At 45.9% G+C, this 22,945-nt stretch overlaps 1 protein-coding gene across 1 annotated transcript in view; it reads left to right on the forward strand.

The window, feature by feature from the left end:
• The window catches only part of LOC126176337 (uncharacterized), a gene marked incomplete at both ends in the record, with an annotated part of 533,659 nt that overhangs the window by 171,255 nt on the left and 339,459 nt on the right, over positions 1–22,945 (forward strand). Inside the window, one exon of the mRNA XM_049923489.1 lies at positions 1,246–1,286. Within this exon, the coding sequence (XP_049779446.1) occupies positions 1,246–1,286 (41 nt within the window). The remainder of the gene's footprint in view (positions 1–1,245; positions 1,287–22,945) is intronic.

The raw sequence follows: 22,945 nt of genomic DNA on the forward strand, positions 1-22,945 counted from the left end.
TTCTCTGCCGGCCGCGGTGGCCGAGCGGTTCTAGGCACTTCAGTCCGGAACCGGGCGACTGCTACGGTCGCAGGTTTGAATCCTGCCTCGGGCATTGAGGAGGAGGATATTGGTGTTTAACGTCCCGTCGACAACGAGGTCATTAGAGACGGAGCACAAGCTCGGATTAGGGAAGGATGGGGAAGGAAGTCGGCCGTGCCCTTTCAAAGGAACCATCCCGGCATTTGCCTGGAGCGATCTAGGGAAATCACGGAAAACCTAAATCAGGATGGCCGGACGCGGGATTGAACCGTCGTCCTCCCGAATGCGAGTCCAGTGTGCTAACCACTGCGCCACCTCGCTCGGTTCGGGCATTGATGTGAGTGATGTCCTTAGGTTAGTTAGGTTTTAGTAGTTCTAAGTTCTGGGGGACTGATGACCTCAAAAGTTAAGTCCCATAGTGCTCAGAGCCATTTGAACCAACCCACTTCCCTACACTATTCCTCGATGCCTCGGGATGCACCCTACCGACTTATTCGTTGTTTTCTTCTAACTGTGACAGAAAAGTTTCTTCCCTTCAATTCGACGCAGCAGCTGTTCATTAGTTATTCGGTGTACCCATCTAATCTTTATTTCAACAGTCACTTCTCATATTTTTGCATTCTCTCCTACCTCTACAGTTTGTCGTGCACATTTCACTTCGATATAGCACTACACAGCGGACAAATGCTTTATGACAACACCTTCTCATACATTTGTGTTCGATTGAAATATATTTGTCTTTTTCAGAAACGCTTTTCTCGCTGTTGCCGGTCTGCATTTTATCTATTATATTGTTGCTGTTTTCAGTTTTTTCATGCACAAATAACAAAAATCCTCTGCTGCCTATTGTATCTCTTTTCCATCCGACTTGCTCCGGCATCGCATTGTTTGCTTCCACCCCACTCTATTACCATTTATTGATTTTTACTTAAGAAAATCTTGTAGCCACTTTTCCAGACACTGTCCATTCCATTCGACTCTTTTTCCAATTTATCTGCGGCCTCTGACGTAATTAAAATGTCATGGACAAACGTTATAGATTTTATTTCTTCACCCTAAACCTTAACCCCCATTTCTTACACTTTTATAAGCTAATTACATCACTTTGTCCAAAATTTGTTCTATATGGATTATTATAGCGACGATATTAAATCAGCTTTTAGACTTAGTACGGTAGTAATTAGAGGGACAAGTATTTTGAACATGTGTTTTGTTTTTTTACAGATGGACCAGAAGACCGAAGAGAGGTGACGCAGCAGTATCAGGTAGGCATCTCCGCGGCTAGCTGTACAGCGTGGTCAGCCGGTCGGCAGCGTTTTAGGGCACTGGTTAAAGAATTTTTATTTCAGAGGTACCAGGCGTATCGTTTATTTTCTCAGCGTTAAGTTCTCACAGTGACACACATGCCTGGTGCAGCCTGTAATAGTGAGCACCACGTCACTCCTGCTGAATAAGTTGGCATCTGACAAAAACGAGTTACTCGCGCTACCCAAAGAACGAACAGGGAACTAAGAGACGGCTCTCGCGCGTGGCTGGTGGTTGCTGGAGCACCTTGGAGGGCCAGCCACAGCGTAGTCGTTCTTAACTGCTCTAGGATAGGGGTGGCGGGTGTCAGTGAAACAACCGGTTGTCGTTTATATCGTTTTTTCCCCATCAGTTTAAATTGACTGTTAAAACACTTCAAAAAACAGTTTCTGAAATAACCGATTTTCCTTTTTTTCCTATTATTTACTGTAATATACGTAGAAATCGAACAAAGACTGAAAAAATGTTGAAACTCAAAGTTTCATGATACATAGAATCGAAATATTAAATTAAAAAGCTAAATGAAAGAAAACAGAGTCTATCCGGTGTTCGCTGCTTTTCTCGAAAGGTGGTAAGTTTTTTTAAATAGTACAGAAGTCACCAATATTCTATTGATTCCGATTTTTTGTAACTCTGCTCAAAAATCGTGTTGTAATCGGGGATCGTATCACTAATTGGGCATTACGAATAGTGAGTGCTAAGCGGTGGAAATTGAGGTTGAAGAACTCTAATTTTCGTCGTAATTTGTCCTTTTCCAAGGGATACAAGCGGATAAACACATATTATGTGGACACATACAGCAGATCAGCTATTTTGTATTTTTGTTGTCTACTATGAATGAATTGTTGTTAAGTTTTTAGTTTATTACTTTCACCATAATTTCCTTACTCTTTCATCGTTTCATAGAAATGAGATAAGTCTTTAATCCTTCGAAACACAGGAAGCATTGTAGTTCATTTTTACATTACTTCGTCTAAATATTTCCCGACCAGGGTTGGTGTCATTCTACAATGCAACGGATTTTCGGCGACGACAGCGAGAAACTACCACGTAGACCAGGATGGGACCAAAGAATTGCACACTACACGTACACGCCTACCTTAACCAACGACTCGCGGCAACAGGGACATCACAGTATTGTCTCAGCAATGCTGTACCAATTCTTAGGTCCTGTGTTTGTTGCTCGTTTCTGTCGGTACTGTCATTAAAATAGCCCGGATTGCTTTTATCATTTACTATAATAACTGAATATTTAAAAGCCATGCAAATTTTACGAATAAAAATTACTCCTTTTTATCAAAAAAAACTTTACTTAAAAAAGAAAAGAATTAGCACTGCTGCTATGGCTAATTGGTATTTCGGTATTTTACTCGGGTCTTAGTAAAAAGTAACTGTTACATATCGCTTCCCGCGCCCGGGTTCCCGGGTTCGATTCCCGGCGGGGTCGTGATGACTGGGTGTTGTGTGATGTCCTTAGGTTAGTTAGGTTTAAGTAGTTCTAAGTTCTAGGGGACTGATGACCATAGATGTTAAGTCACATAGTGCTCAGAGCCATTTGAACCATTTTGAACTGTTACACTGGTCCACCCAGTAGCCTGAATACTGTGCCCCAGTATGACTACACAGTGTTCATACAAGGAAACTTAGATATCCATGTGCATGAGTCAATGGGAACTATTACAGGCACACTAAAGTCCACACCGATCCCTTGTCTGGATACCCTTAGTAACATTTCACCACGTGAACTGCGACGCCAAAAAGACAGGAGGAAGCTGCATTTCCCAAGACCTTCCATTTCATACAGTCTTACATGAGCCTCCTCAAGACCACGTAATATCACGCACTCCACTGTGGCATAATGGAAGAAACAACAAGAAGTTTGGCGTGAGAGAAGAAGAGATGCAATGCTGCAAAAATAAGACATCATAGTTTTCAAGGTCCGTCTGCCAGCCTGCTAGGATTAGATCTGAATAGAAGTGAGTGGACAAGACAGAACAGGTGTACTGCTGTTATCCACTAGTTGGGACTCCGAAACATTCCAGAGGAAGACTGTGGGGCCGAAGAACAAACTGTTCGGTAAACTGTCAGACACTGCCCTCTGAGAAAGTACTGTACTCAGTAGCCAGACCTTGTCGCCGAGCGGTTCTAGGCGCTTCAGTCCGGAACCGCGCTGCTACTACGGTCGCAGGTTCGAATCCTGCCTCGGGCATGGATGTGTGTGATGTCCTTAGGTTGGTTAGGTTTAAGTAGTTCTAAGTCTAGGGGACTGGTGACCTCAGATGTTAAGACCCATAGTGCTTAGAGCCATTTGAACCAAAGTACTCAGTACCATTCATTGACTTCATTAATTCCGTTCGCTCTTCTATCATTTGGCATCATTTACCACATACTGAACTCTGATGAAGCATAGTTCTAATTTTATAGTTCAAATGTTCTACATTTAGTTTATTTGAATTGTTGATCTTTCAGAATTTAAGCGTATTAGCTTTGTGCCTATATTCTTAAATGTACAATTGTAAACCGTATTATTCTTAGTATTCGCTGTTGTCGCCATACGATAAATAAATAAAGTAAAAAAAAGCACCTGTTGTAACCGAGATCAAATAAATAACGAAAAATACTGTAGCTTTTTTAATCATGCAGAGTGCGTGTGCCGGCTGAATTTGGTTCGGGACAGTTACACCTGAAAAGCAGTTTGTCTTGCGTCATTCTTATAGCGACTTCGACAGTCTGCACCGCTCTAATGCATTTTGAGAGCTTGTGTGCGAGTGTCAGTAGATTATTTCTCGGTTAGCTGATGTTACTAATGTTTAGCTCTACACTTCGAATACACAGCCAAGCTAAAATATTTTTTTAAGTGTTTCCTTCACATCATGAGTCAAATCCTACTAATTTTGCCTGAGTAAAGCCAACATGAGGAAGAAAAAAATTTTTCTGCTCTAGTTTCCGTGATACTCAAGAGGTAGAAGAATTTTTAACGGATTAAGAGAAAACGATAAATTTTAATTACATACGTCGACAACGTTGGAAAACCATTTGAAATTTACTTAATGACAGTTACATTCGAAAAGTCCTAAATTGATGAAAGACTGCCTAGCTGTTGGTTGCGTCTGAAGAGGGTTATGTTATGGCCTTGTGAGATGGTTGTCTCTTCGCTTGCATTTTCTGAATTTCGGAACACCCCTAGACACAGACTAGCTGCAATCCGCAAGTGGATTCATTTCAACGTATAACACTAACGTGCCGTGAAACACGCTAATGTTACCTTCTGAGAGGATTTGGATGATCGACCGCGCGTGTGTCTAATGAACAAGGGTATCGGACTAAAATTTCGAATTTGGTGAAATTAACAGAAAAACCAAATGAGCTTTAATCTTGGGGGTTAACGAAAGTGGTAAAATCATAAATGAATGAAAAAAATGAACGATCGCCAGCCCAATTAGACACATTAATTTGGAAATATATATTGGTTATTGAAGTTACTTTTGTTGAGATTTCCCTTTGAGTAGCAAACAGGATACAAACTGTCAAAGTGCACTCTGTACTGTATGTAGCAGCAGTTACCAATAACCACACACACACACACACACCAGTGAATTATTGGGAGCAGATTTGCACCGAGCTCATACTAATGACAGAACATTACTTAATCAAATACTGAAATGTCACTGCATGAAGTGCAGAATTAAATTGACATGAGGGGCTTCTATCTTGACTGACATGAAAAACTCAAATAAAGATGAATAACATAAACACATTGTTTAAGCTCATTTACATATACCAGTTTTCCTTAGTAACAGTTATACTTAAATTTTTTCTTAATAGGTGGAGAATATGATGGGGACCCAGAAACTGGTATAGTTTCACTAGTCAAATCTCTTTCATTATTACGATAGTAATGACTAACTCTAAAAGCTAATCATTCACTTCAGTTACTTTGCAAGACAATAAAAGCCAACACTGGGCTCAATTAACTTCAAAGAAGGAACTTTTCATGATGGGTACCAAAAACACGACTTCTTTAAAATTGTGCATAATTTTTCCTCTAGCAATACTACCGTAAATCTGTTCATTAAAGATTTGTATGTACTTGTACTTCACTTTCTTATAAATTAATCTTTGAATTTTTGTACTTAAACTTCCTACCTTAACAATTTCACTGGGAGTTGTTCATTAATGAAGCATCCAAGGTTACTCTTACTTTAGCTTTTACTACTCCTTTTGCTTTAGACAAAAATCACTTTTAAAAACATGAATGCAAGAATTGTTCATTTAAATCAGGGTACTCGGTTTTAGTAGCGCTTAGGTGAGGACCTGCGTAGGTTCGTGATTGGGATTGAAAATTTTGGGATTGGAAAATTTTTTTTATGTGATTATTATTGAAACAACACGCAAATTAACTGGTCCATGCCCATAACTGAATGTATGAAGTTTGTGAAGCACTGGCGAAGATGGTGGCAGGCGCAATGGCGGCTAACTGTACTCACGGCCCTTGATGAACGAATGCTGTATAAAATCTCTTCTTGGCGTCGGATTTTTAACACATTAGAGCCATTCTATTATTCCGTGAGTACCAAATAATAGCCAGATCCACATCCGAGGCGAATCCCTTGTAACGCAGCTTCCAATTGTCTCTCTTTGCACCGTCGTGGTGTACCGTGCTAAGGCAAGCCACATACTGCGTGTCGTTCACACAAAGGTGCCGCTCAGTTCGACCGCCAAACCCACCTTTTACATCGCACCATGCCGCTTTCGTTGCGGAGTGCCATAAGCATGAACCAGTTTTTAACAAACTGCTCCTTTTCATAAACATATTACAAATCTCTAATTTTCTTGCCACACATCAAGGAGCTTAAACAACATAGAATACACACTTCATAATTGTAAATACACAGTTACGTATAATAAACCTATTCCTAATCGATATAAGTGTTACAAGTTGTTTTATAACAGAAATATCCTTCTGAAATCTTTCACCGTGTTCAACACTGACAACTTCACAACTAGACTTGAAAAAGTCTGGGTATGAGTGGAGAAATTGGATTTTAGAGCACATGTTGTGCCCGAATTGGTGAGATTTTTGTTAAGGACTGTCACCAAGTGACTGTAGTTTTCATTTCGTTTGTTGCCAAAAGAATCCGTAAATGAGTCCGTTTATAGCTTTCCAAGTTCCCTTTTGTTTCCGCTCGAAAATTCGATCAAACGCAGATTCCTTACATGATGTCGAATTTATGGCTCAACAAAAACTTTCATTAACTTTTGTATCACTTTTTAACATAGGAAATATCTCTCTTAAGTACTTAAAGGCCTGTAGTTCTCGGTTCATACTTTTGACTAAATTTTTCGTAATACCTAGCTTTATGTGAAGGAATTAGAAAAGAACATCTTTTGGGCCAAGGAGAGACTCGGCAATGACACTTTTCTCACTGGAGTAAAGATTTCTTGTAGGTCAGTCTACTTGAATGTAATCTGAGCTCCTATCGCTACTGCCCCACGTAAACAAAAGGCAGCGCTATTTACTGTAACCCAGTTGCATTCCTAGAACTACAATGATGACTTTTTGGATCATCACAGATTTTGCACTAGTGTTAAGCATATTCGATTGAATCGAGGAAGGCTGCCAATGGACTGCCATGTTGACATTAGGAATAGAGGGTAGACGGTTTCCGTTGGGAAGTAATACAGCTTTCAGACTAAGGCTGGAGAATTCCAGGGATAGCCTCCATTCAGTTGATTTCATTGCTGTAATCTTGACTTTAGAAGTTTTACATTCTCCTTCGACAAATCTGGGTCTAGAATGAAATCACTCATCTCTGCTTGACTCAGTCTGTGCAGCTTCTGAATTTATTCGTCAAAATCAACGTCGTGGGACGTGCAAAGTTGTTTGTTTCTTCTTCTTCCACAATGACTTGATAATTTTGTTCAGTTGACAAAAACCGATCGTTATAGGTGGAGTCAGGCAGGAATGGCAGTTACCTGTATGGTTTGTAGGCTTCCGCCAAACCGTAGACTCAGTAAAAAAGCCATAGATCGGCTTTTATTTTGCAGCCATTCTAGTAGTAATATAAGACAACAACAGTTGGAACATATATGCGGTGCACACGACTTATCCAGGTCCGCTACGTTCTTACCAAAGTGATGCAGATGGGTCGGCCGGAGTGGCCGAGCGGTTCTAAGCGCTACAGTCTGGAACCGCGCGACCGCTACGGTCGCAGGTTCGAATCCTGCCTCGGGCATGGATGTTGCGTGAAGTCCTTAGGTTAGTTAGGTTTAAGTAGTTCTAAGTTCTCGGGGACTGATGACCTGAGCAGTTAAGTCCCATAGTGCTCAGAGCCATTTGAACCATTTGATGCAGATGGGCAGTCTCCACAGCAGGCGCCCAGTGGCGTTTTTGTGACAAAAATGTTACTTCACCACATATGTAACAAACATTTATACATTATCGTGGCATTTGAACAAAATTTACACTTCAAAAGCAGTCAAAAACCAGAAATTCTGCACTAATGTGAAACTTACAATCACAGCAACAGTAATAATGTTTGTAAGCCGCAAGCAGGTTGAGAACATTGTTTTTTTATAGCAAGAATAAAATTACTACAAACTAAGAAAGTATAGCGGGAAGAAATGAGATGTCATTGTACTTGCAAAGCAAGAGCTGATCAGCTATTTTTATGGTGATTTTTGAATTCAACGTATGGAAACGTACGAGACGAGCTATTTTCGAACCCGAAACATTTTCATTATTGGGCAGTGATATTGTTACTGAGTAATTTAGTTTGTAGCTAATTGAGTTGGGCACTGATATACGCTTTTAGATATACGAGGTCTGTTCAAAAGGTTTCGGAACTTTGCCCACAAAATTTTTCTGCGTTTACATTTTACTTATTGTGCATGGTCTCCTTCGAAATACTCTCCTCCAGAATTACTACAACTCTTCCAACGCCTTTTTCACTTTCGGAAGCAGTCTTGGTGTGCTCCTTGTGGATCGCGCGTAGGGCCTCTTGCGAACTTTCGTCTCGATTATCATTGCAAATTTTCTTCGTTTCAGTGGGATTTTCAACTTTGGAAATTAAAACAGTCCGCAGGCGCCAGGTCTGGGAAGTACGAAGGGTAAGGCAGCACAGCGATTTCGATTTTTTTTGCAATAGTCACGCACCAAAAGGGACGAATGTGCGGGTGCGTTATGATGATGCAAGCGCCCTGAATTGTGTCGTCACATTTTCTCGCAGACGTCTCGATATGTCCCGATAGTGCCATCGATTAACAGTTTGTCGCATGGCACGAATTTATGATGAATTAATCCTTCAAAGTCAAAGAAAACTGTCAGCATGGCTTTGACACTTGACTTGATCTGACGAGGTATTTGTGGTCTTCCAGAAACTTTCCCGACGCATCGCGAAAATTGAACCTTGGTCCTAACGTCATAACTGTAGACCCACTTCTCATCACCAGTTATGATTCTCTTAAGGAACGTCTCGTTCTCATCTGCGTGACGTAAAAGCTCTTCAGAGACTGCGAGGCGAAGGTCTTTCTGGTCTCGACTCATGAGCCATGGGACGAACATGGCAGCAACTCGACGCATTCACGATGCTGTGTCAGGCTTTCATGACATGATCCAGATGAAATGTTACATTCTTCTGCATTCTATCGGGCAATCAGTGTTCGATTGGCACGCACAATTTCGTTGACATTCCTGATATGAGCCTCGCGGTAGACGTCGGACCTGAACGAGGGTCATCTTCAACTTCCGTCCGGCCATTTTTTAACCGTGTGAAACGGAGTAGGGCTTAAGCACCATCACCGAAGGCTTCCTGCATCATTTTGTGTGTCTCTTGATATTGAGTTTCACGCAAAATTTAATGCAGATAGATTGCTCCTCTGACTCTGCCATCTTGAAATTCGCAAACTGTGAGATACAACGATCGACTCAGTACAGCACTGAACAATAACTAACAGACATACAAGAATGAAACTTCCAGCAGTTACACATTAAAAGACAGGCGTGTACGGGTATGCCAACCGCATTTCGCTCCAACATACCATTGGCGCGAAATTACGAATGTTCCGGAATTTGTGAACAGACGTCGAATTTTGCTTTCTTCTTTGAGATCGTGTGTTCGATTAAGTTTTGATTCATCTTCGTCTTGAGGCTGTATTTCCAACAAAAAGATAATACGCGCCCTAAGGAAATTAAAGTGAGAGTGCTGTGGTGTCAGGTGAGTTGCCCGTGACTGCCCCAAGTACCGCCAGGTCGTGGGACAGCCGGTGTGGGTGGCGGTTACAGGCTGTCTGGGAGTATCGTGTCGGAATCGATGTGTGTTTTACTCGAATCTGACCCAGAAGCTTTGGCGTGTCATACCAACACATTGCACTGGGAACTCGTTACAGTTCATCTTATAGATGCTAGGTTTGGAGGGTTTATTTATACGTCGTCTGATAACCTACTGCGCAGTTTGTTGCCGTAGAACAGTGAGAGTCTCCCATTGTCTAGCCGAAGTGAAGCAGAAGTTTTTATGCGAAAGGTGTGCAGTCTTAGTTTATTGCTTTTTTGAGATCTTTGGGTATTCAGTCTTCTAGGGCAGGCTGGAATCAGTTTACGGCAGATGCTTGTTTGTGCGTTTCAGTTTCAGGCTGTCGCGTACTATCATCACTGCTGATTAGCCACGTCTGGTAGTAAAACACCGCAGTATGTCGAGGTCAGTCGTCCCGCCGTGAGCATTACAGTGCTTCAGTTGAGAGGCGTTGTGCCCACCCTGTGGCTGACGCGTCGCCTGCGCCGTACAAGGGGCCTATCCGACATTACGGAAGCCGCAGCAGCTCCACCAGGAAAACCCCGCCTCCCCCTCACACACACACACACACACACACACACACACACACACAAACACACACACTCCATTTTCTACGTTAAGCATGAACGCGAACTGCCTTCTGCGAGGGTCGTTCTTTCTTTTTGCACTCTGGGATTTTGGAGTGGCCTATCGCGAACTAGTGTTCTTTGTAGAGACAGCAAGTACGTCGAGCCGCCGTGTTCTGTTACACATAGCTGCCCGAATCGGGTAGTTTCCGACCGACGCCCCAGTTGCCGTGCGCTGATTTTCCGGATTTGCGGTGAGGCGTGGTGGGCTGTTTATTGCGTGGCACAATGTAGCCTCACTTTCTGCCGCCCTAACACGGCGTAGTTAATTGACTAAATTTTTGCGCGTGCATCGGGCACTGCGAGCCAAGTGGCGAGTGAATCAGGCGGCCGGCCGTGCCAGCGATCGCGCCGCCAGGCTGAGGCCGGAGATTGGGTGGCGCGTTGCCAGGCAACACTGTGTGTGTGTGTGTGTGTGTGTGTGTGTGTGTGTGTGTGACGGGCGGCCAGTCGTCACACAGCGAGCTTGGCGCCTGCTGGGAAGCACTTCTTCTCGCCGTGGCGACACCGCTGTGGAGCGGGTAGCGAACCGCCACAGCGCCTGCAGCCACGTCTGAACACAGTGTTTGGCCGTCTCCCGCGCAGCAATACGCCGAGGATACCTCCGTCCTTCATAAAAGTAAAGCTGCCCTTGCCCGATATAGGATCGTATTCGGTAGCTTGACAGTTCTACTCCACTGGATCGCTGAATTTTTGACTAATAGAACCCCGCACTTTCTACTGGAATTTTCAGCGGAAATGGAAGTAACGTACGGAAGCGCAACATCACCTCTAACCTCCTCAAAACACATAAGAGACTTACGAAACAAGAGCAATAAGTTGGCTGTCGTCGTTACTAATACTCCAGCTAATCAGGTCCCCGCAATCTGCCCGCTTTGGAACTCTGTTAAGTCTTTCACTGCACGTCGGCGTCAGCCCCTGAATGCAAAAACGAAGTGTGGACTGTCAGCCGTAGTTGTGTTCGGCTCTTCCAAAAGCGCATCAGGCGGAATGCTTTCGCTTCGCATCTAGTGTTTGCGGTGGCGCTTTCGGTTTGGCGCGCAGTTTGGATCGCTACCGCCCTCTGGTGGGAGGTGGAGCAAGTCTACGGTCGCGTGACGATCGAGGAGTACGTACTGGGCGCAAGCGGGGCCCTGCTGTTGCGGGTCGTCAGCTGCTCGCCACGTGCTTTGGCCGACCTCTTGGCTGTCAGGGGCTAAGTCTGCCTTACCTGCATGTACGTGGCTTATGAAGCTTAGAAGCCGTGGTGCAGGAGATCAGCGCTTGGGACCGTATGTCTTCTTATCGGCCGTTGAAACCACTGGCAGCAGTTGGCTCTGACGAGCATTTGGAAGTGCGACGTGTTCCCGGCCCTAGGGTGAAGTGTGAGAAGTTGAGTACTATTTTTATAAGAGAAGGTTTTCAGGTTCTAGTGAAGTGTATGAGTTTCTTCACAAGTGGTTTTGTTGGGGTCGTCCCACCAGTTTTCGTTTGCCTGTCCGCGGGAATGTGGTAATTGCTTCTTGGTCGGGTCGTTTTCGTTCACACCTCGATTGGGCGATTTAGGGCCGGTGTCGCGGGTCTCTGTGGCTCGGAGTCTGTGCAGGCACCGCCCTTATCTTCTTGTTTTGTGTAACTGGGGGAGGTGGCGGCTTGTAATGGAAGTTTTGGGGCTGATCTGCTATGGCCCTGTAGACCACCAGTAACTATTCCGCTTATTGTGATTTGGGCCCCTTTACACGTCACTCCCTCACAGAGCTAAGGAAATTATTTTTTGGGAACTGCCGTTAATGTGAAGGTTTGTGTGCTAGCTTATTCACATTTATCTTGTAACAAATATAAGTTATGTAACTGGCGAGAGACAAACATTTTTGCTTAGTACAAGCTAGCTACTTAGTTTTTTTTTTAATTGTTCCCTTATTGATATAACAAGTTTAAAATCTTCTTATTGTTAACGTCAAACCTTCCAATATCCAGTACATAGAGCTATTTTTAAAAGAGTTTTTTAACTGTTGTCGTTTAAAATCTTATTATTGGGAAGTTGTTAACCTCATACCTTGCAATCTCTTTTTCATAAAGAAAATTTGTCAGCTATTGGAAATTGTTTTTGAAATTGTTCTTTTTAAAAGGCCCCAGACTTAAAAATTTATTATTATTGAGAAAGTTTAAATAAAAAGGTATCTTTAGCAGTGTGTGTTGTTTCACCAGCACCTCCTGGCCCCTACTTCCACGATAACGTTTTGGAATAACATGTGTACTTGAGTTGTTGTTTGTGAACCGCCATAATTGAAGGTCCAGGCTACTTGTAAACAAGCTGCACTGTTGTCCAGTTCGTACTGAACATGGGAAGTGCAGCACGACACGTCCCTTACCTGCGTTGCTGACCGTCAAACACAGCCATCCCATTATGTATTACTACCACTGTTCACATTATTTTTCCTATGCCCTCTATCGTCTTTAGACGGTTGTAAGTAAATTCAGAGAGACCTGGGCTCAATTTGTATTTTCTGCAAAGAATGGTAGCCTCGAAGCTTCCTGGCAGATTGAAACTGTGTGCCGGACGGAGACTCGAACTCGGGACCTTTGACTTTCGCAGGCAAGTGCTCTAGCAATTGAGCTGCCCAAGCACGACTCACGACCCGTACTCACAGCTTCAAATATGCCTACCTTCCAAGCCTCACAGAAGCTCGTAATGGCAGCCGGCAGCCTTCTTTAAATGTATAGAAATACACACACACACACACACACACACACACACACAGACAGACAGACAGACAGACAGAGAAAGAGAGAGAGAGAGAGAGAGAGAGAGAGAGAGAGAGAGCGCGCGATTGTACACACTGAGGGAGACGGTGGCGCGGTGGTTGCCGCACTGGATACGCATTTCGGACGAGGTTGCGTCATATCCGCGTGTCCAACTATTCTGATTTAGGTTTTCCGCGATTTCTGTAAATCAATCAAGGGAAATGTTGGGATGGTTCCTTTGGAAAGGTGCGGCCTATTTTCCTCCCCATCCTAGAAACAATGTGTGCTTGTACTCTGTCTCTAATGACGTCGTTGTCGATCGGACTTCAAACAGTAGTCTTCCTTCATTACCACAATATACGGTTTACAAGACTAGGGCTGCATATCTGGAGCCCGTGAGATAGAACAGATATTTAGGGTCAGAACTAAGGGACGATGTGAAATGGGAAGACCATGTAAAACCAGTACTGGGACAGGTGAATGGAAGACTTGGTAGACGAATATATGTAGACTGAAGCGACGAATGAAAATTTGTACCAAGGATAGGATTCGAACCCGGCTCTCTTGCTCACTAGGCAGATGCGCCACCCTGGCAGAGTGGGTTTGCACAAGTGCAAGAGGCACCGTAGCACGATGTTCCAGTTTAGGGGAAATACTAAGTGGGCTGAGGTGTGAACGGGAATTTGAAAAAATGGTTCTAATGGCTCTGAGCACTATGGGACTTAACATCTGTGGTCATCAGTCCCCTAGAACTTAGAACTACTTAAACCTAACTAACCTAAGGACATCACACACATCGATGCCCGAGGCAGGATTCGAACCTGCGACCGTAGCAGTCGCGCGGTTCCGGACTGAGCGCCTTAACCGCGAGACCACCGCCGCCGGCGGGAATTTGAAACGAGGCGGGAGACGTGCTAGGGTAGTCTGTGCTTTCGTGTGAAGCCACGGTGCCAGGGTGGCGTAGTGGTCAGTCCATCTACAGCATGAACATGAGACCCGGGTTGGAATTGCGGCTTGGTGCAAATTTTCATTCATCGCTTCAATCTGTGTATATACACCACGGATGTTTCAGGCCTGAAACGGTCTCTGAAACCATAAGGTTTTATTTTATTGTTAGATGTGTTGGAGACTTCGCTAGAACACTGTATCTTGTCACTTGTTTGACGCATTAGATTGTTTCATATATGAGGGGCATGGGGAACCTAACAGTGGATTTGCAGTAGTCTCTGTAGAGTAATTAAAACCGTAAAGCAGTAGAGAAAAGATAAAGTTCTGGTACTATTCATAGGTCTTGGAACTTTTTACATTATCCGTTTACTCGAGCACAGCGAAAGGAGCACCGGCGGGCTTCACGAGTCGGCCTGCTGCGTCGCCCGCAGAGCCTCTCGGCGCGGCTGCTGCCCCAGGCGACTTCATGCCCTCCCCGCATCGGCGGCACGCTCCACTCCGCCCCCTGCTGCGCCGTCCGCGTCTCTGGCGCACCCTGTTCTCAGGGACTCCGTGGCGGGTGCCCCGTCCGTCGCCGCCTCCCCCGTACTTCCATTCATATGCAGGCTCGCTAGTCATCCTCCTCTCCTTCTTCTTCTTCTTCTTCTTCTTCTTCCTCCATCTCCTTCTCCTTCCCGTTGCAACGGTCTGCGCTTGTTGAGTCAGTGCAAGTACATACTAGTGCTCCTCAACAAAGTAGGCCTTCTTACAGCATGTGTGATAGTTTCAAATGATAATAAAAACAGCGAAAAATATCAAACATCAGGTCTTTTGTCAAAAACATCGAGGAGTACTTTCCAAAAGAGGGTTGTCAGTTACTCGTTACGAAAGAGAACAACACTAATGTCAAAAGCAAGTCGGAGAAAAAAGCTATTTTCTACTTCAACATATGAAAAAACGTAGCTGCGTTTGTTAATGTGATCTGAACAAAATTCCTGGTACATTCTCAAGATTTACAGACGCGTGTAATCAGTATTTTGTCGTGAAAACAAAAGATATTTAACGATGAAAAATTAAAACGCGGTGAGCGATGTGTGAATACTTTTTCGTCTAACGATAAAAGTTATCACTGATACATTTGTATGCCGTTGAACTTCGTACAAACTCCCAAGGGGAAAGCTGTGAAGTAATTGATGAAATCAATTATGATATCATTTGTGGTGTGATTATCCTGTGGTGCTACCTTGCGACGCACTGCAGGGCGTGCAAACTCGCGTACCGCTGACAGATCGCTTGAAGACGTGACTACATGTCCCGCAACATCACGAAGGCGGTGGTACTGACTGGCGACATGTCCCACATCTCGGTCTGAGGCACGGTGTGCTGCAACACTTCCCCATATTCGCGCACTTTATACATTTTCGTGATGCATTTCGTACTCTACTACATTTTCAGTATTTATTTTTACTTATTGTTTTAAGAGTTTTGTTTGGTGTCGATCTGTTAATCTATTGACTCCATAATCGATTGCATTTATTGCCACTGGGAGGTAAACGAGAGCATTATTTATGTTGTATGTGCATCAAGCCAGCTGCTCGTAGAAAAAACAACCCGGCAACAGAGTCGCACGCTTAGCTAGCGGTCTGAATTCCCACCTGTTGTTGAGCTCTGTCGGCAACTGCACACTCTGTTACTTCTGATCCTGAGCACCTGGCGATTACGGCGACATATCTCGCATACGCTAACGTCCGCACATCGACCATGACAGACCTCTTCACGTCTGTCGTCATTATCGTGACTGCAGTTGTGTTTGTTGCTCATAGCCAGTCCTGAGACAGACGCGCTCTCATTGTGCTCCTGTTTGTTATCATTGTCACAGCCAAGTTTGCGGTCGTCCTCATCGCCACTCGAGTGGGCACAGCGCCTTTCGTCTTGCTGCTACCCCTCATTTCACCTTCCTTGCCGCACTAGCTACTGCTCGTCACTGTTGTACTCTGCTGGTTAAAAAAATTGTGACTGTTTCGTCAGGTTATAAGAAAGTGTGTAATGGGCGGCAGCACTTGTTGCAGTTGTTTAAATTTTTGGCCATTTCCACGGTTCACCGCGGCGGTTGAGCGGCTTCTGTATTTACATAACATATGATAAAGTAACACAGGCCGGCCGGGATGGCCGAGCGGTTCTAGGCGCTACAGTCCGGAACCGTGCGACTGCTACGGTCGCAGGTTCGAATCCTGCCTCGGGAATGGATATGTGTGATGTCCTTAGGTTAGTTAGCTTTAAGTAGTTCTAAGTTCTAGGGGACTGATGACCTCAGATGTTAAGTCCCATAGTGCTCAGAGCCATTTGAACCATTTGAAAATAACGCAACACCACGCGGCTACTTCACACCTAGAGTAAATAGCTTCCGCCTGCACAGGCTGCCCTATGTTTCTTCCTGTTGCAAGCCTTATTGCTAATCGGATGCGTTTTCCACGTTTTTCGTGAGGAATGTTTATCTGCGCGCCCGAACGGCGTCGGATATACATTTTTCATTATCGAAATTAAATGTCGTTCTACTGCCCAAGACTCTGCTAATAAGGATCGCACGAATAAAATAGGAAAATGTAATGCTTGGCAGCAGCCACGTGATAAAACCCTCATGAAAACACTAGAATGACTTTCTACAGTAGCTAACAAAGTTTGACGAGTTTACAAAGTGTGAAGAAAAGTGTGAGTGATTTTGACGATTTCTTGTGCGTCGGATGGCTGCAGTACCGCGTTCACATCGTCAGGGTCTGTATTTTGTTTTCAGTAATTTGGTGCGGAAGGACTAGGCGGGGAATTCTCCCAGCAGGGCGTGTGAGCTGGAAGCGTTAACAGACGCGATGTGTTCCCGCCTACGTGGCCTGCACCGGAGCCGGTGCAGTGCAGGTTGGCGGGATTGGCCGGCCGCCGTGTCGCCAAGGCCAGAGAGAGAGAGAGAGAGAGAGAGAGAGAGAGAGAGAGACGGGCAGAGAGCAGCGCGCTATTTCAGGGCGGCGAACGCCGGTCCGGCCCGTAAAAATAGTCCGGGGGTGCCGCCAAGGTCCGCGAGTGAGGGCGCGCTGCGAGCCACCCGCAGGTGCGTGCGTGCGTGCTTGCGTGCGTGCGTGTTTGTCCACAGCTGGAGAGTCTGCAGTGCCCAGGCCGCGCGGTGGCCGCTGGCTGGCGCTCTCCCAGGGGCAGGTGCGGAGGCGTCCCGGAACGTGGCGTCGGCCAGGTGACCCGCAACTCACACCGGCAGCCGGATAGCTCTGACCAGCTGTCAGCTTCTAGCCTGCCGGCCAGCTCACCTACCGACAAAGACGTCCTCCTGCGTGTTGCGTGCCACGCGTCGTTCTCCTTCCCACTTGCAGCCGTCCATCGAACAGCCAGTTCGCACCCTACTCAACCGACCCTGGCGCCTCCTCGACGTTGTGCGAAGTCTGACTCGCGGCCGGTCACGGCGCGCGAGGCAAACTGCTCGGAAGGTTCAGCAGGAAACATTTATTGCCGGACCTGCCTCTGTTTTCTGCACTGCTGCATTACCTCTTCAGTACCTCTCATTCGGTACTCGTGAAGTTGGGCGCGCTGTCAGAGTAAAGATCCGTTGGATAGTCAGGGACTTCGCCACCGAATACAATACTAGACAAGATGGTAGTGAAGTCTACGGAGCTTCAATTAGAATTTAATGAGCGGCGGTAATGAGTTGCGATATTTGTCTTATAACCGAGTTAGCCGAGCGGTCTAAGGCGCTGCAGTCATAGACTGTGTGGGTGGTCCCGGCGAAGGTTCGAGTCCTCCCTCGGGCATGGGTGTGTGTGTGTGTGTGTGTGTGTGTGTGTGTGTGTGTGTGTGTGTGTGTGTTTTGCTCTATACGTTTAATATGTGTAGGAAGTTGACGGTTTGCTTCGCGTGTGCAGCGTACTTATCTCTCTGAGTGCCACCGTATTAAAACCAATCTACCTGAGGGTCGCTAGCCTGGCTGTGGCCCGCGAGACAGCGTTAATCTTGTCAGTTCTCCAAAGCCAACAACTAGTGCCCTGTAGCTGTCTAGCAGCGTTTAGGAACATCCCCGAGATCCGATCGCTTGAGTCCGTAACTTACACCGCGAACGGTAAGTGTATCGATGCCTGCTGATGCCTGGTGAATTCGGCGTAAAATCTGCACAAAAAAGAAACAGAATAGTAGTTTGAAATCAGTGCGTTACGAGTCACAAAAAACACTACTCTTCATGTCTCCACGGAAACAAACGGCGTCTACTGGCTTCAGTTGGACCAAGCCGAGTCCTTCTCTATTTACAACGGCACCCCCGGGTGATTGAAAGACTCCACAATCTCAAACCGGCCTCTTCCTATCTATGTTATGCGCACACTCTAAACGGCATCATTCCTCAATAATAATATTAAAAAAAAAAAAAAAAAAAAAACAGGAAACCCGTGGAAACTCCCCACGTGCACACGGCGAACGGACTTGCTGATAGGAAAATGTACTTGATGGGTCACTGAGGAAGGCTACCGATCGACACCTCGATTGCGTCAGCTCCTATCAGCTCCCGAAATTGTAGGAGCTGTACTCCCACTGGTAGTATTCTGCGTCTTACTATCAGAACGTGTGGCAAGTTTATTTATGTAACATCCCTCCATACCGTAACACCTCAACCAGTAAAACATTTTCGACAGTGTTCCTGGGTGCATCACGTGTTCCCAGCTCTAGCCATATGATGGTAAATATGGCGTTCTTGAACACGACCAGTTTGGTGGTCCGGGTGTTACAGTGTTGGGAGGCATAATATTTCGTGGGCCTACTGACCTCCAAGTCTTTGAACAAGATGCACTCGTCTATGAACGCTATCGTGTCACGGGACTCTTTCTCCGTGTGCGCCATTTCAGTGGTGCATTGGGCCCGGCTTCATTTTTATGGGTGACTGCGCCCCCGCGTCGAACTGCGCAGCTGGAGAAGTTCTGGGAACGAGAGGACATTTGGCGAACGGAGCGGCTTGCCCGTCCCCGCGTCGTAAATCCCATCGAGCGCGTGTGAGATGCGTTAGCGAGCAAACAGCAACGACCACCTGGCAGTCGTCAGCGGCGCCGGTGGCTACCACAAGAGCTCCTGAGGTTCGTCTGAGCAGTTGCCAACGGGCTCGCGCGCATGCGCAGAGCTGAAATCGCTTACGAGCAGCGCCTGCTCCAGTTTCTGGCTGCTTGCAGTGTGGCTGTCGGCTCTATGAGCAAGTGACCAGATGCTACCCGGAAAAATTGCTCTGGCCCGCCCAAGCTCCCAGACACGCGCGTGCACAGAGCGGCCAGAGTGGGGGTAGTCTCCGTGGTGATTTTACTGTTTGCTCCTCGTTTACAACTTTCACGTCAGACGAAAACGGATTTTTGTGCTAGGGAGCGATTAAGTGAAATGGAACATATTCACATAATCACGGAAGACTCAAATATGTTATTAATTTCGGTTTTCTGATTTTATTTTATTTCCACGTTATTAGCAATCTGTGAGCGACATGCAGCGGATGGTCACGTGATGTCTCAGTGCGCACGAAATTCCAAACGGAAATGCGCCGAGAAGCGTACGAACAGAGCAAATACCGAGCACGGATTCCATACGCCATCATAACTGCGAATGCGCAGTGACGTCTTTTTTCTGGCCTCTCTGAGAACTGCTCAAACGAACTTGTTTCCAACAACATGACTAGTATGGGAGCACGTTGCAGAGTGTACATTGCCGTCCGTGATCATCACACGCACTATTGAGGACCATCTCCCGCCTTTTATAACATTCAGGGGTGGCTTACGTATAATGTATTATTATATTCCAAGTTTCACCCAGGTTTGTTACTTGTCAGTGACACGTCATCCGAAAGTGACTTTCGTCTTTAAGTCCCGCACATCAGTGCAGTATTCTTCCTCGACTCAGCCGCCCCTCTTAGGTTCACAGCTGTAACTGGACGTGGTGCGGGACTGTCTGCACACTGTGTCACTGTCGGCGACGCGTGGTTCACAAGTCCTTACACGACTGAGAGGTTTTTTACTGTAGGTTGCTAGCGCTGGCTGAAACAAATCGGGACGTTGGTGTATCATGTTGATACATCTGTGAGAGAGAAATATTTCTACATCTCTGGGTTCTTCAGTGTCGTGCTGAATGTGACTTTTTTCCCGTATTTTGTGAACAGGACGCGGAAAAGCAACGGTTTTTGACTTCCTACGTGGAGCAGCACGCGATGATCGTAATATTTTCCTTACTGATGATCGTGTACGTATCTTTGAACTGTTATCCAGTTTTATCACATTGGGGATCATCTCTGGAAGTAGCAAAGAACCGGTCATATTGCATTGACTTTCAGCGGTGCGCATTTTCCTATGCAGTGGTCAGATATCGGAATGTTACACAAATGATTTGTTATTGGTTTTGGGGGGGGGGGGGCACAATTTCAGCCAGTCTAATGGGTCAGATCGGGTGCGGCGGTCCTCATTAAGAGTATTTTGTGAGTGTAGCAGTGCAGCAAAGTGATCAGAATGATCGTAGAAAGCCTCTTCTCTCGAATCAGTGCAACGGTACGTCGCACAGTGTTGACTCGACCGCCACATATCGCGGTAGTGGTGTATGAGGGAGAAGGCGGCTGGCAGGTGCCTTCCACGCAGACACGATAGGGTACTTGTGCGACGTTGCCAGTGGCTGTGTTGTCTGTTCCACATAACTTGCTCAGCTCTGTTGCCTATCCTGATAACTGGCAACTTTGGGGTACGTGCCACATGGGCCTTTATTTCTGCTTCGAACTCTGCCTAGGAAACGTATTATCTGATGTGTACGCTGTATGCCACCCATAGCAAATACTACATTGCCTAAATACCTTCGCCATACTTTGTTGACATCGCTAAAGGCTGCTTCACACACATCAGGCACTCGCCTGCCGCGACCAGGCCCTTATATCGGCCGGCGACTTGTTTAAAGACGTTGTTCTAGGAATTTAAAGTGCAGTGTTCCCGCTAGCCCGTGGGGTGACGGTGCAAACCGTGCTTCCGTCGAGGACGGGCCGTGATCGCCGTATTTCTCGCGGCCAAATTTTCGTCACCTCACGGCTGTGGCTCGGCAAAATTGTTGTGTTGTCGTGCAGTAGTTTTATCATCAAAAGCATTAATGACGAAAAATTTATTGAACTAGTGCGCAATTATTCTGTGTTGTATTATCTCTCCAACCCCAAATACACACACAGAGCTGAAGAATACTCTTTGGAATAAAATAGGAGCAGAAATAAAAAGTAAGTTTCTGATTTTACATCATTGAATACAACCAGTTAAGTGAAAGATTGAGAGAATTGGCTGGAACTGTAACATTTTCTTCCCATATGCGCCGACGTCAACAACAGTGTAGTTACTTAGAGCGTCTAGAAGAGACAACAAAGTTACGGAGAATGCCTGTGTGTGATTAAAGAACAGTGATGAGGTATTCGAATGAGCCCGAATAGAAACGTGTTTCGCATCCAGATCTCCGATACAGTTGGGAAAGTTCCACATTTCATAAAAAATTCTTTGCCATGTTCCACGTTTCTTCTGTCGAGTAGGCATCAATTCGTCTGTCATATGTTGTGTGTAATTGTCTTTCAGGTTTCTCGTACAATCTTGCGAACCGTGTTTTGTCCCATGCGATAACTAAAGGAAATCGTCTTTAGCGTATCTCCAGTGGCGATATGTCTGGAAAAGGTAGACAGTAGGGATGTAAGAAACGAAGATTTCACAGGTGGTCTTAGGTGTAACGAATGAGTATCGTGCGAAAAAGTAGAAAAAAACTGAAGAGTGTACAACAAAAGCCAATAATGGTGAATGTTGCTTTCATATATTTGATTACCAATAAACTGTGAAAGTGAGTGTTTATTAGATTATATACCACCTAACCGCAAGCAAACGGCGAGCGCTTTTCCGTGTGTAATGGCTTTCGTCCTGTGTATTCGGCTTTTTCATTTGAGCTTCCAGCTTGTTCAGTACTAAGATGTTCGAATTTTCTCACATTCTCAAATATTCATAAAACTTTGCTCCATCGTCCGTCTGTTCACGGCACATAGAGGCAAATTCTCCTTCTGTTTCTCTATTTTTCCGTGCCTTATGAACCCGCTTCCGTCTTTTCAGTCCTTTTACCCCCTCTTCATCCAAAATCACAGCAATCAACATGAGATCGTCGTGCGAGAACTTGGCCACCCCGCCGTTCGAGTGCACTGCGACACGCCGGAAGAAACATTGACCGGTGCAATCAGGGATCGCTTGCGGCGCTGTTGTGTCACTAGTATGTATGTGTGTGAGAAGCGGCCTTAACCCGCTGTACGCCCACTACGGCTGCTGCGCGCCGTCCCGAGACCCGCCCTGTCACGTGCACAGCGCACATCGGCGGACGCGGGGGAGACGCGGGAGGGACGCCTCGGCCCTTTGGAAGCCAGACTCTGTCCGGCGGCGGAAGGGCGCGAGGTATTTGTGGCGGACGCGGCGCGGCCATTAGCGTCCTGCTGCCGTTGTCGCCCGTCCCTTGTTTTATCTGGCCGGCTCTCAGATCGGCTCTGCCCTTCGAGGTGAAATACTGGCACCGCTCGGAGGAAAAACAAAAAGCGCCCATTTTACTTTTACACCGGCAACGAGAGCAGCCACAGCCAAGTCGTACCCCAAACAGAGCGGCCAGTGCGGGGATTAAGAGCTCTTTGATCGGGGCAGCAGGAAAATAAAAATAAAAGCGCCGCACTGAGCCAGAATAGCGCAATACGGAGACACGGGCGCGTATTAATGTTCCGCTCTTACGAAACACTCTGCAGAAATACGGAGTCGGAATCCGCGGTAGTCGGAGCTGCATGAGGTTTTATCGCCGAAAATATTTTCGGAAGGCCTCCGTGAGAAGTGGCACTGTAGTTAACACGGCGTGTGTCGCAGGCGACTCTGTTAACAGATTGCGCACTCGAGACGCAAAGTACGAAGTTCGTGTCGCTGTCTTGCCGGAATTTATCCACAGCTATACCCCGCCCGTCGCCTTAGGTTGTATGGCGGAGGGTATTTAGTGGACCGCATCATT

The sequence above is a fragment of the Schistocerca cancellata genome, chromosome 3 (assembly GCF_023864275.1).
Source record: "Schistocerca cancellata isolate TAMUIC-IGC-003103 chromosome 3, iqSchCanc2.1, whole genome shotgun sequence".
Taxonomy (NCBI): Eukaryota; Metazoa; Arthropoda; class Insecta; order Orthoptera; family Acrididae; genus Schistocerca; species Schistocerca cancellata.